This window comes from Carettochelys insculpta, chromosome 11, assembly GCF_033958435.1.
Source record: "Carettochelys insculpta isolate YL-2023 chromosome 11, ASM3395843v1, whole genome shotgun sequence".
In the NCBI taxonomy this organism is placed as follows: Eukaryota; Metazoa; Chordata; order Testudines; family Carettochelyidae; genus Carettochelys; species Carettochelys insculpta.
The window spans coordinates 50,136,404-50,153,207 of record NC_134147.1 but is presented as its reverse complement, the minus strand read 5'-3'; the positions used below and the strand labels follow the sequence as shown (position 1 = coordinate 50,153,207).

The following is a 16,804-nucleotide window of genomic DNA, read 5'->3' as shown; positions in this document are numbered from 1 at the left end:
AGTAGACGTTATGTGGTATGCTATTCAGGGCATTGGTAAAACCTCATCTGAAAGCCTGGGTGCAGTTCTGGACAGTGATCTTAAAGAAAGAGTAGTTCAGCTGAAAGAGGTACAGAGAAGGGTTCCAAGGCCCATCAGGGCAATTGAAATCATCTTAGAAGAGGAAACTTAATAGAGGTTGGCTTGCGTAGCCGAGCAAACTGAAGTCTGAGAGACTGTGTGATTGCTGTCTGTAGCTATACATGAGAGGGAAATTAGCTATTTAAACAAAAGAACAATATTGGTCCAAGAACAAATAGGTATCAACTGGCAATGAATGAATTCAGGCAGACAATTAGGAGAAGGTTTCTAACCATGAGGAGTGAGTTTGAGCCTCTGAATAGGATTAGAGCAAGCAAGCAACCCAACTAGTTTTAGTTTAGGGATTATATCACAAATTTCCCTGCATTATTAAGGGGGGTTGAACTCAATTAACCTGAAGATCCCTCTAGTCCTGTGTTTCTGTATACAGAGGGTAGACGTTAGCATAGTTCATGAGACATGAAGTTAAGTGTCTTTACCACTTGTATGCCATTCCCAACTTTGATTATAGAAGAACAGGTTCCTTCTCAGGGACAGGTCCAAAAATCTTTCTGGCCCAGCCAAACCATTGCTGATTTCATAAGGGATACTTTGTGTCTTCATGGAGTATGTTTCCTTTTTCATTCTAAGGTCCACACATCCATTGTAATGGGTATATCAACCTTGTGGATTAGAGGCAGAATCAAAGCCATCAAGTCTCTGGAGCAGAGGTTATTCCTTCCCCCTCTGTTGCCTCCATATCTTCCTGTGTTTATAGCAGCCAGCCCTCTGTGCTGCAGAGTTTTTTAGGGAAATTCCAAAATTTGCTTCAAATTTTTTAGCTTACAGTTGTACTCTGTGCATTGTCTTATTCCAAGCCATGTCCCAAATGTGTACTGGATTTTTGAGATTGTCTCATCAGCATTACTTCTTCTTTGGAGGTTTTTGCATCAGCTGGTGCCGTAAAAGCTATGAAGAGTGATCTAGGCTCAGAAATGTCAGCAATGAAAGGAAATATCTTGTCTCTTGCTCCCCCTTTGAATGTCTTGCTACAGAGCTCCGCCAGCTTTGCAGGGCAAGATGCAGTCCAGTGCTGGTGAGGTTGCTTTGTGCCCCCACCTCCAGTTCCTGGTAGGCTGTACCAGAATACGTGGAATATACCCCTTATGCTGGTATCTACTGCCTTCTTGCCAGTCCTCTGTCACCTTGTCAGACTGCAGATAGCATCCCCAACACTTTCTGCACCAGGCTCATTGCAGGACACCCTGCTTGACCATCTTGGGTTAGGAATCAGTATTCATCCCAAGGCTGCTGTCTTTGGCAGGTGGGAATACCACCAAACCTCCTCTAATCATTCATCTCCTCCCTGGACGGGCATTGCGAGGCCTTTTTGTGAGCATCAGGCACTGCGCTGAAGGATGGCAGCTAATGTGGTCCTCAGACCAGAGGAGATGGGGGAGCAAATGTGCTGTCCATGTCTTCCCCAGTGAGAGTCACAGTCCCAATATACAAAGGAGTCCTGAAAGTTGCCAGAGTCAGCTGGAAGACCCCATCCTCTATTCCCACCACCTCAAAAAGGGTGGAAAAGAAGTACTTTGTCCCTACAAAGGGGTTTGAGTACTTACATACCCACCACTGCAGTCATTGGTTGTGAACAGGACGAGCTAGTGGTGCCACATTTCTACCCATGAGATCTTCAGGATCTTCCAGGAAGATTGACACTGCCATGATGGATCTTCTGGAATTTAATTTAGCACATCTGGTAGGGATGTGCCAAATTGAACTCTCAGGGTGCCCATGTTGACTCCTGCTCCTTTTGGGGAGTAAGCAAGGTCAACGTGAGTGTTCGCTCCCATCAGCCTCCCTTAGTGGGAATGGCATGGAAGCCTGATTTAAGGTACGTTGATTCAGCTACATAATTAATGTAGCTGCAATTGTGTACCTTAATACTATCTGCTACTTTAGTGTAGTCCTAGCTTAAGAGTAAAGAAAGGCTTTGTTTACACTGGCAGATGTAAAGCACTGTCAGTTACAGCACCTCTCACAGAGCACAGCAGTGAAATTTCTCGTGTCCACGCTTTTCAGTTGCCAGTGCAGTATTGTGACTGTACTTGTGACATTTGTACCAGCATTTTAAGCAATGTACTCTGGGCAGCTATCCCACAGAGCACAGTAGAACATCACTTCATATCCCAGCAACTCATGTACTTCCAGCTGCATTTGACGCCGTCTTTCAATGGCTTTTTGTGTACACTTTGCCTCCTTAGTCTGCAGGAATGGATCCCAAACTGTTGCAGAAAATGCTAAGTCCCACTAACCTGCCACAAATGGCAGTTATTCCTTATGCTGCAAAGTTGTGATGAGTAGCCAGGTACTGATCATGCCACATATAGTAGCTATGACACAAGATTTTTTTGTGTCATTTGTAGAGGTGGTGATCACTGTGGAATGCTGCTTTTGAGCTTATGAAACAAGCACTGAGTTGTGGGATCACATCATCACGTAAGTCTGTAATGACGAGCAGTGGCTGCAGAACTTTCATATGAATAAAGCCATTCTTATGGGACTGTGTGGTGTGAGCTCACCCTCACCCAATGGCACAAGAACATAAGAATGAGAGCTGCCTTGCCATCAGAGCAGTGTGTGGCAATGACACTGTGGAAGCTGGCTATGTCAGATGGCTACCAATCATTCACTAATCAGTCTGGAGTGGGAAATTTGACCGTTGGACTTTCATTGATGGAAGTGTGCAAGGTCACCAATCACATCCTTCTCAAACAGACCACGAATCTGGGCAACGTGAATGAAATTGTGGATGACCTTGCTTCTGAAACTGAAAGGGGGAATAGAGCGCACGTGTATTCCAATTTTGCCACCAGACCTCCTAGTCTGAGTACGTTAATCAGAAGGGGTGTGTGTCTGTGGGTCTCCAGGGGCTTGTGAATCCCTGTGGGTGTTTCACAAGCATTAACACAGGCTGGTTTGGAAAGGTGCCCGTACAGGAAGCTTCAAGTAGCGACTTTCTATTCCAGACCAGAAGTTCACCATAGGTGAAATTGAAGTGCCCATTGTGGTCCTGTTAGACTCTGCCTACCTCTGAATGCCATGGCTCATGAAGTCACACGCTGGGAGCCTGAACAGCAGCAAGGAGCGAGCAGGTGCACAGCAGGCTGAGCAGGTGCAGAATGACTGCAGAGTGTGCTTTTAGCCTTTTAAAAGTGCACTGGTAGTGATTGTATGGGGAGTTGAACCTGGATGATGCTTAAAGCTCTCTGCTGTACCTTCCATAATATTTGTGAAGGGAAAGGTGAAAGGTTTACTTAACCCCTTCCAGGCTGAGTTTGAACAGCCTGGAACCTGGACTATTAGAAGAGCATAGTGCGGAGCCATAAGGATCAGGGATGTCTTGAGGTAGCAATTCGATGCTGACAGTAATACCTATTGCCATGCATTGGAGTGTGGTGGCTACAATGCTAGAGGGAGATACTTGTCCTACAGTGAACCAAGTGCAGTAGTGCCTGTTGCATTGCTGAGGTGTGCTTGCTTGCTTTCATGTAATGGAGTAAAGATTGCTTTCACATCCAGGAATTTCATTTACTAAAAACAATGAATGTAGAACATACATGCAGCATGACGTATCTGCAGATGGGGCAGCTGCTCAGTGGTGGTACGGAAATTGAGGTGTGTGTGTCATGCTGGTCCTTTACTCCCACCATTTCTCCCAGGCTTCATCAGACAAGTGGCCACTGGCACCCAAGTCAGTGCACAGTGCTGAATCCAACATGGGCAACACAGTGGGCCCCAGCATCCCAGGAGCCACCTCTCCACCTGCTGTGCATTTGTCTTCATTGTCTCTGGATGAAGCCATGGCAGGCCCCTCTCAAATAAGCAGCACCTCTGCTGACTTCAGAGTACCAGTCTCTGAATACCTGTACACTCACCCTCCAGTGGGATCCCTGGTTGTGTTCACCATCTGTGGAAGAGCCCGGGGAGTTGCACAGTTTAAAAAAAATGCCAAGAGACTAGATTTGTTTGGCAGGAAAACTTTATTCAGCAGCCACACTGCAATTTTGGGTGTCCAACCATCCAGCCCTGCTAGGCAGGTACAACTTCAACCTGTGGGATTTCATTAGCAAGTTCAAGGAAAGTATAGCATAGCACTGAGCTCAGGAGTTTGCCACTGTGGTGGAAGAGGACAAAACAGTGGTGAAATGCACCCTCCAGATGACCTGAAATGCTACAGACTCTGACTAGGGTGGTCACTTCTGTGGTGGTCACAAGGTGCAATGCCTGCTTACAGTAAGAAGATGGCCATACAAGGTCAGACCAAAGGTCCATCTAACTCTGGTATCCTGTCTGCCAACAGTGGCCAACACCAGGTGAATACTATCCAGAACAAGGTCTCAGATTACAAAAAATTGACACAAGGTGAGGATGGCCATAATGGGAAAACAAGAAGTATCACACATATCGTTACCCTATTCTGAGACAGTCTTTGTTACAAGTTTCATGCAGCCCACTGAGATGAGACAGCCACTCGTGTGGTCCACTCACTTTGCTGCTGTAGAAGCTGTGGTTTTTCGGCTTGATTAACCTAGCATTGGCATTCAGATGCCTCTCTTGTTCAGGTCTGCTATGGACTGGTTTCAAATAAATGCTTGGATGAAGTGATTATTGTTTTATGGACCACTACAGTGAACTTGTTCTTCTGACTGGTGTAAAGTCCATACTTTTAATTCCATGTAAAACTCGTGAAGCATAGACTTGAATTCCTCCAGCTATATTTATTGAGTACACAAAAATGTCTAAACAAAAGTACTCTAGAGATCTGTCCAGTCTTCTCCACATGTTCAAAAATTGATGTTTTGTACAAATTTCAGCATTAAACTTTTGGGCATCACTATTATTCCAACAGGGCGAAATCAGAGACATGTTCTTGAAATCTTGTTCAGCTCCTTACTTCACTGCCCAGGTTGAACACGTGTGTGTGTGTGTGTATAAAAATATAAGAAGGAGGGGCAGAGAGAGAAGAAATAAAAAAGGTCTAGGGGGAGAGTCACCTATCATTAATATGGCCTGTTGAAACAATGAGTTAAGTGGGATGGGTGCCATTCTTGCGAAAATCAAAGATGGGGAAACCTGTCCTTGCAACGTGTAAGATTGGTGAACAATCTCCCCACCTTTGATATTTGCATTTTTGCTCCAAAATCTGAAGTGGGTCTTGCCCATGAATGCTTATTACCTAATATATAAAATTATTGGTCTTCAAGGTGCTACAGGACTGCTTGAAACTTTTTTTTTGTTTTTGTGTCTGTGGCAGCCACCTCTGAGAAAATTCATTCATGTTTACCTGAAAATTTGGTTTCTTCAAATAATAAGGTCTTCAGACAAATGTCTTCTCTAGAATAGAGAGCGAAATTAACATCCAAGAATTTGGGGTTGTTATTAGGAAGAATTTATGTTCAGCAGTGAGAGAAACTGCTTTTTCCTCAATTTGTAATTTAGGAACGTAGCGTTAAATTATACTGGCTGTGGATATTGTCTGAACTGGAGGAAAGGAACTTAAGGAGGTGGGTCATTCTCATACTGCCAATGTTTGACAGGTCTGGTTCTGTCCTTATGTGGCAGTCAGGCTGAAGTACCAGCCCTAATGGATCTGTTGACCTTATTACGCAAAGGATATTTTGGAGTAAGAACAGATGCATTTTCCTATTTCCATGAATAAACATTATTTCCAATTCATCTATTGCCCAAGTGTCTGTCTTGGAGTGAGGAGTGTAATGAGCTAGTCAGTCTTCCCATGATCTTTTACCAGAAACCAGTTTATCCTTTGATTTACATACGAAGCGTACAGAGCTGTTGCCACAAGTTCCATTATGAGTTCTCATATTTTGTTCTGTTTTCTGTTGCAGTTGCAGCTCGGGAGAGTGGCTCGGGTTCAGAAGCACCGGAAGATCTTGAGAGCAGCAAGAGACTTGGCACTAGATACCCTTATAATTGAATACCGAGGAAAGGTTATGTTACGGCAACAATTTGAAGTCAATGGGCATTTCTTCAAAAAGTAAGAATTATATTCACTGACTAGTGTGAGAACACCGGGGCATGGCTTGACTGCGGACTGTGGTTCAGAAACTTCACTGACATGCACTCTGCTGCAAGGTGTCATATAGCTGTGCCACGTATGGCACAGTAAATAGATACAAATCAGCCCAGATAAAATTAAATGAGATGAGACTCCTACAAGAGAGCCATTCTTCTCAGCTTTGGTACCTAAAACACTGTCCCAGAGTGAGGTGTCCATGGAGGAGGTTTTGTAACAAACTGATAAATTAAACACTGATAAGTCACTGGGAGTAGATGGTTATTCACCCAAGAGTTCTGATGAAACTCAGTGTGAAATTGCAAACCTCAATTGGTGTGCAACCTATTTTCTCAAGTCAGTGTGATGGAGTGGGGGATACCTGTGTGTGTGTGTGTGTGGCGCACAGAGGGTGTGGGGCTCCTGCTGAGGGTAACCCTGACGACCAGGTAACACCTTTGTACTGCAGACAAAGGAGGAGGTGGAGCCTGAGGGGTTTAAATTAAAACGGGGAGTTGGGAAGCAGTTAGTCTGGGCTGAGGGAGAGAGAGACTAAGGAGGGGGCCAGGCCCCAGCTCTGGGGGCCCCTTGGGGCCTCCTCTCCTCAACATAGATTGGACTGGCTGTCTCTGCCGGCTGTATTGACTCCTCTGTGCAATGCTGTGTCCTGTCGGCTAATAAACCCGCTGTTTTCCTGCTGAATGAGAGACTCTCCTGCCTGCGGACAGGGTGCAGAGCTTGGGGGACCCCAAAACCCCATCACAGTCAGCTACTGTGTTAAATAATTTGAGTGGCTGATGTGACTTTGATATTTTTTAATAAGGCTGTAGAGACCATGCTGAAAGTTACTGGCCAGTAAGCCTAACTTCAGTACCAGATAGACTGGTTGAAAATGTAGTAAAGAACAAAATTATCAGCCACACAGAAGAACAGTTTGTCGGGAAAATCAGCCCAGCTTTTGTAAAGGGAAATTATGCCTCACCAGTGTTTTCAGATTCTTTTGAGGATGTCAGCAAGAATTTGGATACAATTGATCTAGTGGACATAGTGTCCTTGGATTTTCAGAAACCCTTTGACAGAATCCCTCACCAAAAGCTCTTAAGTAAGATAAGGAGTCATGGGATAAGGTACCTGTGCTAGATTGGTAACTGATTAAAAGATAAAAAACCAAGGGTAAGAAAAATGGTTGATGTGCACGGTTGGAGGCAAGTTATAGGGGTCTCGCAACAAACTGTACTGAGGCAAGTATTCTTCAACATGCTCATAAATGATCTGGATAAAGGGGTAAACAGTGAGGTGGCAAAGTTCACAGATGGTAGAAAAATTACTTGAGATAATTAAATCCAAGGCAGACTGTGACAAGTTACAAAAGGATCTCTCAATACCAATTCACTGGTCCAAAAAAAGATAATGAAATTCCATAGTGGTAAGTGCAAAGTGGTGCATATTGGAAAATATTATCCCAACTATACATATAAAATGAAGTCTCAATTATCTGTGCTCTCTCAAGAGAGAAATCTTGGAGTCATTGTGGATAATTCTCTGAAAACTTCTACTAAAGATGCAGCAGCCGTCCAAAAAAAAATGGAATGTTATGAACTGTTAGGAAAGAAAGAGTCAGGAGGTCAAACAATGTAGTTCCTCTATAAATCCCTGGTATTTTCACATCTTGAATACTTGTGAAGTTCTGGTTGCCCTCTCAAAAAAGATGCATTAGAATTGAGAACATGTGGGTTGGGAAGGGATATGGAAAGCTTCTGTATGAGGAGAGTGAAGAGACTAGGACAGTTGAACTGATAGAAGAGATGGCTGACTGAGGAGGGATAAGATAGTGGTCTCCAAACTCATGAATGATAAAGAGAAAGTGAACAGGGAAATATTTACCCCTTCACATAACACACAAACTAGTGGTTTCTCAACATTGTCAATATGCAGCAATCTTAAACACAGGTAAGAAAATACAATTTCTTCAGTGTATGGTCATCTTGTAGCACTCCTTGCCCGATGATGGCATGAAAGCCAAAAAAAATAACTGGGTTTTAAAAAGAATGAGATGAATGGATGGAGGATAGACCTATCAGTCCCCATCAGCCAAGATGGTCAGGAACTAAAGCCTATGCTCTAGCTGTCTATAAACAGTTGGCTGCCAGAAGCTGGGATTGGATGACAGCAGGTGGATCACTTGATAAATCACTTTTTCTTTCTCTCCCTTTGAAACATCTGGCATTGGCTTCTGTCAGAGACAGAGCCCTGGGCTAGATGAACCACTGGCCTGATTTATGTGATTTCAACTTGTGTGTTACTTGGATTAATGCAAGTTGAAATCAGCAAGTGGAGTCAGCCAGGCTAGGGGAAAACTGGGGAGCTGCTGGGCTGGTCCACCCCGTGCCCCTTTCACTTACAGGAGCTGGGAAACTGGCTAGCGCTGCTGTGCTGATCAATTTCCTGGCTCCAGCAAATGGCGGGGAGCCAGGAACCAGGCAGCAGCCTGACTCCAGGCTCCCCTCCACCTACACTGACCCCAGTGCTCCGTGCTCCTGTACGCCTGTGCTGGTCAGTGTCCTGGCTCCAGGCAGTGGTGGGCAGCAGGCAGTGCCAGTCAGTTTCCTGGGAAACTGACCAGCATTGCTGCCCTGGTGAATTTTGTGGCTCCAGTTGGTGGGGTGGGGCAGCACAACTGGAGGGAAACTGACAAGTCCTGCTGTGCCTGGCTCTGGGCTCCCTGCCACTCGTGGGAGCGGGGAGCCAGGTGCAGCCAAGCTGGGGGCCCGTCCCAGCTTATGCAAATTTTAACTTAACGCATGGTTACTCATGTCCATACTTTTGTTTTTCCACTTATGTAATAAAAATCTTTGCTTATTGAGGTAGATCTGTTGGATTACAAGTTAGGAGCTATGTGAACTCCCTGAGCAAAAGAGAGAGGGGCAGAGCTGCAGCCCACATTCCTGTTGTGAAAGGAGTGGCTGGTATATTGGGGGTGGGAATTGAATCTGTGGGAATTACAGGAGTTTGTTACTTCCCTAGGCCATACCCCTTTGTGCTGTTCTACTCTAAGTTCAACGGTGTTGAGATGTGTGTGGATGCCCGCACCTTTGGCAATGACGCCAGGTTCATCAGGCGTTCCTGTACACCAAACGCAGAGGTAAATTTCCTGCTCCCCCTTCAGTGAAAACACTGTCTGGAAGTGCACAGGCTTTTAATATAGCCCCTTTCACAAGCATCCAAGTGCTGTATAAAATGCAGTGGCCCCAAGTAATGTCAGTACTGTGAAGAGAAGGGAGAAAACTTAGTAATCCAGCAGATGTATGTATAGATTTTTTTCCCCAGTGGCTGCCTGTAGGCTGAAGATGAGGGGAGGTAGGGGGAAGAGGTTGTGGGAAACAGGGCCTTTCTCCCAGAAACCTGAGACAGCTAGGTAAGAGAATCCTTGCAGGTTTCCTCTGGTCAGGTTATGGGAGGGGTCCAAGAAAAGACAAAGTAGAGCATAGGGAAGAGCAGTAAATTGGGCTTTTTTCTGAGGAGAATTGAGATGATACTTTTAGCATGCCGTACAGGATCTCCCTTCTTGGAAGAAGATTGCCCCCTCTCTGTAGGGGAGGAATCAGTTTTTTCTCTGCTTGGCTTCTGAAGGTTCGTCATGTGATTGCTGATGGGATGATCCACCTGTGTATCTATGCGCTTGCCACCATTGCTAAGGACACAGAGGTCACCATTGCCTTTGACTATGAGTACAGCATCTGGTGAGTCCCTGATCTCAACATCCTTTGTGGGTCTCCTGCCACTGACCACTTCTTCCTCCAGCCCTTTCCTCTGTTCTTCCTTTGTTTCCATTATCTGCTGAATTGCATTTTCATTAATTGTTTTCTGCCCAGTTTTACTGGCCTCTTCTGTGATAGAGTCTGGAAGGTGGAAGGCTCTCCTTGCTTTGGCACCTGGTGAAATCTGTAGTGGCAGGTGCATTGAATGTGTCTGTTGGAGGGCTGAGAAATGGAGTGACACAGATATGTTTGTGTTTTGGACCAGCAACTATAAAGTGGATTGTGCATGTCACAAGGGGAACAGGAATTGCCCTGTACAGAAACGGAACCCAAATGCTGCAGAACACCTACCTCCACCTGTTCTAGGCACGCTGATGATTGGGGCAGAAACAAGGCGTCGGAAAGCCCGTAGGAAGGAACTAGAAATGGAGCAGCAGGGTGTCGCATCAGATGAGAACAGCAACCAGCAGGCAAAGGATGTTCCAGAGGGACCTGCTGCAGTCAGGGACAATGAGGTAAAATTATAAATGTCAGGAGCTTGGTCATTCACTGTCAAGAATTTTGGTCCTACAAGGCACTGGTCTCTCCAGAGCAAGAACTTCATTAGCTCTTTCTTAATCCTCACCCTAGTTAGATAAAACTAATTGTTAATTTTCCAACTGTTCCGTGTTTTCATTTTGGAATGGTGACTCTTCTGAACCCTAGCTTTTCTCTGCTCTTCAGGTGGTAGATAAGGAAGAGAAGCAAGAGGAAGGGGAGAGAGAGGAGGCCATGGATGAGCAGGGAGCCTTGGCTCACAGCAGGCGGGTGAGTGCTCTTCTACTTTGATCTGTAGCTTTGTTTTCAGTGGCAGGTTTATGGGAATGAGCGGTGCATGCCAGACAGATGAGTTACTTCCCTCCATTTTCCCTTGTTCACAAGGTGCGTGCTTCTCAGTGTTCACAGGGACAAGGTAGACGTGCTCCTCATAATCCCAATGTGGGGTCACCAGCACTGGTACCCCACACAGATGCAGTTCTCCATGCTTCCACCCATTCAACTTCCCCAATTCTGGACCACCTCATAAAGAACCACGGTCACCTCTGCTATTTGGACCTCCTGTCACTTCGGCTCATTGTGTGGCAGCTTCATGGTTGACACCTGGCTGGAGGCTTGCTCGGGGCCAATGCATTGAGTCATCCTCAGCAGCTGCAAATCATCTGTATGATGTTGCTACATGGCCAAATGGACACATTTTCTCCTTCTGGTGCACTCAGCATGACCTTGTGCCTCTGTCTACCTCCTTGCCACAGGTATTAGAATACTTCAGTTCCATGACGCAGCAAGGCCTTGTTTCCTCATCCAGCAAGGTGTGCCTGGCAGCCATATTGGCCTTCCGTCCTGGGGAAGGCGGACGTTCCATTTTTGCTCACCCTATAGTGTGGTGCTTCCTCAGGGTATGAACTGACTTCACCCTCCAGCTCACCAGTCAATCCCAGCCTGCGACCTTAACCTGGTCCTTTAGGTGCTAATTGGCCCTCCCTTCAAACCACTGGTCACTTGTTCTTTCCTTCCTCTCTCTCCTGGAAAGTGACCTTTCTGGTGGCTATCACCTCTGCCAGAAGGGTGTCAGAACTCATGTCTGAGCCCCCATGTGGTGTTTCATAAGGACAAGTTCTTTGTCGAGCTGTAGTCAGCCGGACCACGCATATGCGGTTGGTGCCTTGCGGCATTCACACCCTTTTGATCTCACATGTGGTCTGGCTCCCGACAGTTCCTCTGAACTGCCCCCAGTTGCAGACAGAGTGAGCTGATTGCCTCAGCAAACTTATCTGATTGTGAGAGCGTACATAGCTGTTCATAGTAATTCATCATAGTTCGTAGTTATTTCAATAGTAGTTCCTTTTTATCACCTTAGATTAGTGAATATGTATTTTTCTTCATAGTTCGTAGCTGGTTATGTAAGTTTTCTTCCTAGTTTAACCAAAAAAAAGGGAAAAAAGAAATGAAACACAATGCAGTATCAGGTTCACCTGGTTTTAAAAAGTGTGACATGTCACAAGGCAATGCCCACCTCCAACGGACACTCAGCTTGCATTTGTTGCATCGACGAGGCTCATGTACGTCAAAAGTGCCCTCACTGCACTAAGCTGACTGCGAGGGCCTGCCACAATAGAGAAACATGGCACCGCATGGTTCTTTTTGATAAGGTTCTCCAGCCCTCCTTATCAGAGTCTGCGGCATCTCCAGACCACCCGGCTCATGAACAAAGAGCTTCATGGGCAGCTTCACCCAAAAAGATTAGGACGTCACCTGCAAGATCTCTGCCTGCTACTTCAGAGCAGATTGAGCACCATTAACAAGCCTGGTAAGGCTGGCACCATCTCTTCTAGCAAAATGGCTCCAGCCGTGAAACCAAGAATGCTGTGATCTATGGCGCCTACCCCAATGGAAACAGAACCCAGAACATCATCAGCACTGGTTACTACTGCAGTGAAGTCATTGGCACCGATGGACACCTCTGCACTGCACCAGCAGCACTGAAAACCACCTCAGCACCACCCACAGTCGCCGCCATGCCTCTGGTGCCATTGGCACCAAGGCACTCGGCACTGAAACATTCAACAACTATGACGGAACCAAGGAAGATGGCATTGAACATGCGGCAATAACGCTCTGCACTGGAGTCCCCATCTCAGACATTTTCCCTGGCACTGTCCCCTTCACCACTACCACAGAGGTTGCCAGTGCCGTCTCAGTGTATCTCCCCCACCTCCACCCCCCCCGCCCCCAGTTCTCCTCACTGTACACTGCCTTCACCCTTTCTCAGCCCACCCCTGACAGAGACTGATCAATATCAGTGGCATTTCTCTGCCTCTCCATCACCTACAGTACATTACATGTTCTTACCACGTTCACCACTGATGTCGTACTGGGAACATTACAGATGTTCACACTACCAGATATATTAACTGCTGTCAAAGGTCATATCATCACGACCACTATTATTCTCCACATCACTATTATCATCACCAGTGCTATAGATTGCGATCCAGGGGGAGGATCTTACATTCATCCACATCTTCTAGACCAGTGGTTCCCAAACTATTCAGCATCATGCCTCCCTTTTGATTTTTGAGATTTCTCAAAACCTCACACCCTCCACCTCTTTTTTTTTCTACCATCATGCAACCCCCCTTTTAACAAAAAATCCAATTCATAATTTAAACACAGACTAGATACATTTAAAATTAAAAATAAGCTCACACAGTTTTTCTTGGTCCCTTGTGGGTGCCTGGTGCAGCCCCAGCTGGCCCAGTGCCTGAGCCCCATGCCAGCCACCAGAGCTGCCTGCGCAAGCTACCCACCCACCTGAGATCTGCACTGCCAGAGCCACCCGCCTGCCCCCCCACACTGCCAGGACCAGCTGCCTGCCCACCAGGCATCCACCCAAGCCCCATACTGCTGGGGCCACTACCTGCCCGCCAGCCCAAGCCACCTCATGCTGCCAGGGCGAGCCTTTCACCTGCCAGCCCAAGCTGCCAGAGCCCCACCCTGCAAGCCAGCCATCTGAGCCCCTCCACTCCTACAATGCCAGTCACCACTATCCCCCATTCTTACCCCATCCCGAGCCCCCATCTAACCACATTCCCCCCCACCCACCCCCCGCTTCAACCCACATTGTCACCTTTGCAAGAGGCAGCAAGCTCCATGTGAGTCTTCACCGGCTGCCTGTTTCTTATAGCAGCTGTGCTGGGTCATCTACATAAAATGACAGGGTCTGAGAGCCAGCAGCAGAGGCTGGATATTTCTTCAGGTAGGGAGAATGGTGGAGGTGGGGGGCTGGGTTGCCTGATGCCACCCCCTGGAATTTCTTCACTCCCCCTTGTGGGGATTGCCCTCCAGATTGGGAAACCATGTTCTAGAGAGTTTCCTACTCTAGTACCCACCCCCTGTCTCCAGTACATCACCCTCTCGCTCCTCAACGGCACTCTGAACCTGAGGAAGGGCAGGTTTCTGACACAGAGGACCAATCAACTGATACTTCCCCTACAGATCAGTCTCCGTTGTCCTCTAATGAGGCCATTATTCCAGGTGATGTCTCTCCTGATGATGATGATGATGATATCAGGCAATTACAAGAATTGTTTAAAAGAGTTGTATTCAGCCAGGATATACAGATTGCTGAAGTACAGAAGCTAAATCATCTTCTTAAGGACCTCCAGCTGGCACACAGCTCCAAGATAGCTATTCCTTTGGATGACGCTGTACTAGAAGTAGCTGAGGAGATCTGGCGGACTCCAGCATCCATCCTGCTGTCTAACAAAAGAAAGGTCAGGAAATACCTTGTCCTGCCCATACAAATGGAGTTTTTGTTTACCCACCCTTTACCTAACTCCCTAGTAGTAGATGCAGCACAGCACAGATCAAAGATGCCACATTTTAAAAATACTTTAGTGGACAAAGACAGTAAAAGGCGGGACTTATTTGGTAGAAGAGTATACACTTCAGCAGCACTGTTGTTGAGAATAGCAAACTACTCCACACATTTATGGAATCATGACTTTTGACAGTTGTTCAAAATTTACATCTTTAATGAATTATCTACCAGAATCTAAAAGGCCCATTCTTAACTCTGTAGTCCAAGAAGGGTATGCCTATGCCTGGGCAGGCCAACAAGTAGTGCTGGACATAGTGGACACAGCCACTTGATCGATTGCCACACCAGTGGTAATGAGGCATATCTGATATTTACACACAGCAGGAGTCCCAAAGGACCTACAAAGTAAGGTTGAAAACCTTCCATTTGACAGAACGAAACTTTTTGCTGAAAAGACTGACATTGTACTTCATTCCACGAAGGACTCACTTTGTGTACATTGGGGATATACAGCCCCCTTTACAGGAGAGGATATTATACTACATACGAGAGACGCTACAGCTATGGTTGCGGTCAGTATTTCCAATACCAACAACGAGGGATTGACCAACCTCGTCCGCATCAAAGAGCACAAACAGAAAAATCCAAACAATCATATGCAACCCTAGCAACTCAGATGGCAGGAAATTTGATGCATTGGTTGAGGAGAAGTATCAGAGAGGTAGCCGTGTTAATCTGTAGCTTCGAGAACAAGAAGTCATCTTGTGGCACCTTTATAGACTAACAGATATTTTGGAGCATAAGCCTTTGCGGACAAAGACCCGCTTTATCAGATGATCAAGCAGATCTTTGCCCATGAAAACATACGCTCCAAAATATCTGTTAGTCTATAAGATGCCACAAGACTTCTTGTTGGTTGAGGACAGTGATTCAGTGCAAGTTGCCTACAAGAACCATCATACTCCCTAAACATTTCATCATTGGTTGAGGCCCTTTTTTCACAAAAGGGGCTCCATTAGCACCGACAAATGGATCTTGGAATAAATACAATTGGGTTATCCAATACCCTTCCTCTCCATACCACCAACCATGTCACCCACCCTGTCCCTCTTCAGAGACCCCTCTCCGCAAAGAAGTTGACCACCTTCTTCTCATTGGAGCTGTGGAGAAAGGTACCAGATGAGTTTGGGGAAAAGGGTTTTATTCTCACTATTTTCTCACACAAAAGAAAACAAGTGGATGATACTAGGCATCCAAAAGCTAAACTGCTACATGCAAAAAAGATGGTTCAAAATGGTGAGTCTTGCATTTATAATACCTGCACTAGATTACAATGATTGGTTTGCTGCCCTCGACCTTCAGGATGCGTATTTCCACATTATGATCCACCCTGCACACAGACAGTGTCTCCATTCTACAGTCTGTACAGACCATTTCCAATACAGGGTCCTACCCTTTGGTCTATCCACTGTGCCCAGGGTATTCTCCAAAACCTTAGGAGTAGTCCAGAAGGAGTTATATTATTCCCTTATCTTGACGACTGTCTCATAAAATGTTGCTCATCAACCGAGACATCCATGATGGTAATCAACACCATGTGAAATTTCAGTCTCCTTGGATTGCTGATCAGCTAACAAAAATCAACATTCCAGCCCACTTGGGACTTTGAATTTATCAGTGCTCAACTCGACTTAACCACAGTGAGTTTACATGCCCTTGCAGAGATTCCAGGTCATTCAGGACTTGATAGATATTGTAACCTACAGCCACACAATACAAATAATTATGTATCTAAGACTGGTGGAGTCACATGGCTGCAACATATGTAGTCCATCATGTGAGATTACATTTTCGCAGCCTACAACATTGGATTGATTCCATCCACAGCCATACTAAGCACAGCCATCACAGATCAGAAACTCTTCCTACTCATGTTTGAGATTCTCTCATATGGTGGACAAACCACCATCATCTCTTCTCTGATGTTCCTTTCCACCAATGACAGCCTTCATGGCATATGCATCCCTCCTAGTTTAGGGAGCCCACATGGGCGTTATGTCCGTTTAAAGGTCGGTGGTTGCCTCAAGTGGCTTTACTTCACATAAACCAACTAGAACTCAGAGAAGTCTTCAATGCTTGCGAGCACTTTCACAAAGATATTTACAGACAATATTGTTACGATATACTGTATCAATTGTCAAGGCAGAGAAGATCTCATTCCCTACGTGTAGAAGCAATCTGACTTTGGAACTGGTGCATATGTAACAACATCAGACTCGTGGCATCTTACTTACCTGGCGTCAACAATTGCTGTGGATTCCCTGAGCAGACCCTGCGCATCAGACCATGAGTGGGAGCTTTACAATGGCGTCCTCCATTTCCTGCCCCAACGTTGGGGAACTCCCCTCGTAGACCTATTTGCCACCTACCACAACAAAAAGTGCTGTTATGGTTCCAGGGCAGGAGTGGGCCATGGATCTCTGGACAACTCATTTCTCCTTGAATGGAAGGAACCTATCCTGTACGCCTTTCTTCCCACAGTGCTCA

At 46.0% G+C, this 16,804-nt stretch overlaps 1 protein-coding gene across 8 annotated transcripts in view; it reads left to right on the top strand.

Moving 5' to 3' along the window:
• The window catches only part of SETD5 (SET domain containing 5), a 193,227-nt gene that overhangs the window by 124,289 nt on the left and 52,134 nt on the right, over positions 1–16,804 (top strand). For all 8 annotated transcript variants that reach the window (XR_012647042.1, XR_012647041.1, XM_075006096.1 and 5 more), the window contains 5 exons: positions 5,973–6,121; positions 9,164–9,281; positions 9,770–9,879; positions 10,163–10,412; positions 10,621–10,704. Coding sequence is in view for 6 of the 8 variants with exons in the window: in XM_075006096.1 (XP_074862197.1) it covers positions 5,973–6,121; positions 9,164–9,281; positions 9,770–9,879; positions 10,163–10,412; positions 10,621–10,704 (711 nt within the window). In the remaining 2 variants the exon portion in view is untranslated. The remainder of the gene's footprint in view (positions 1–5,972; positions 6,122–9,163; positions 9,282–9,769; positions 9,880–10,162; positions 10,413–10,620; positions 10,705–16,804) is intronic.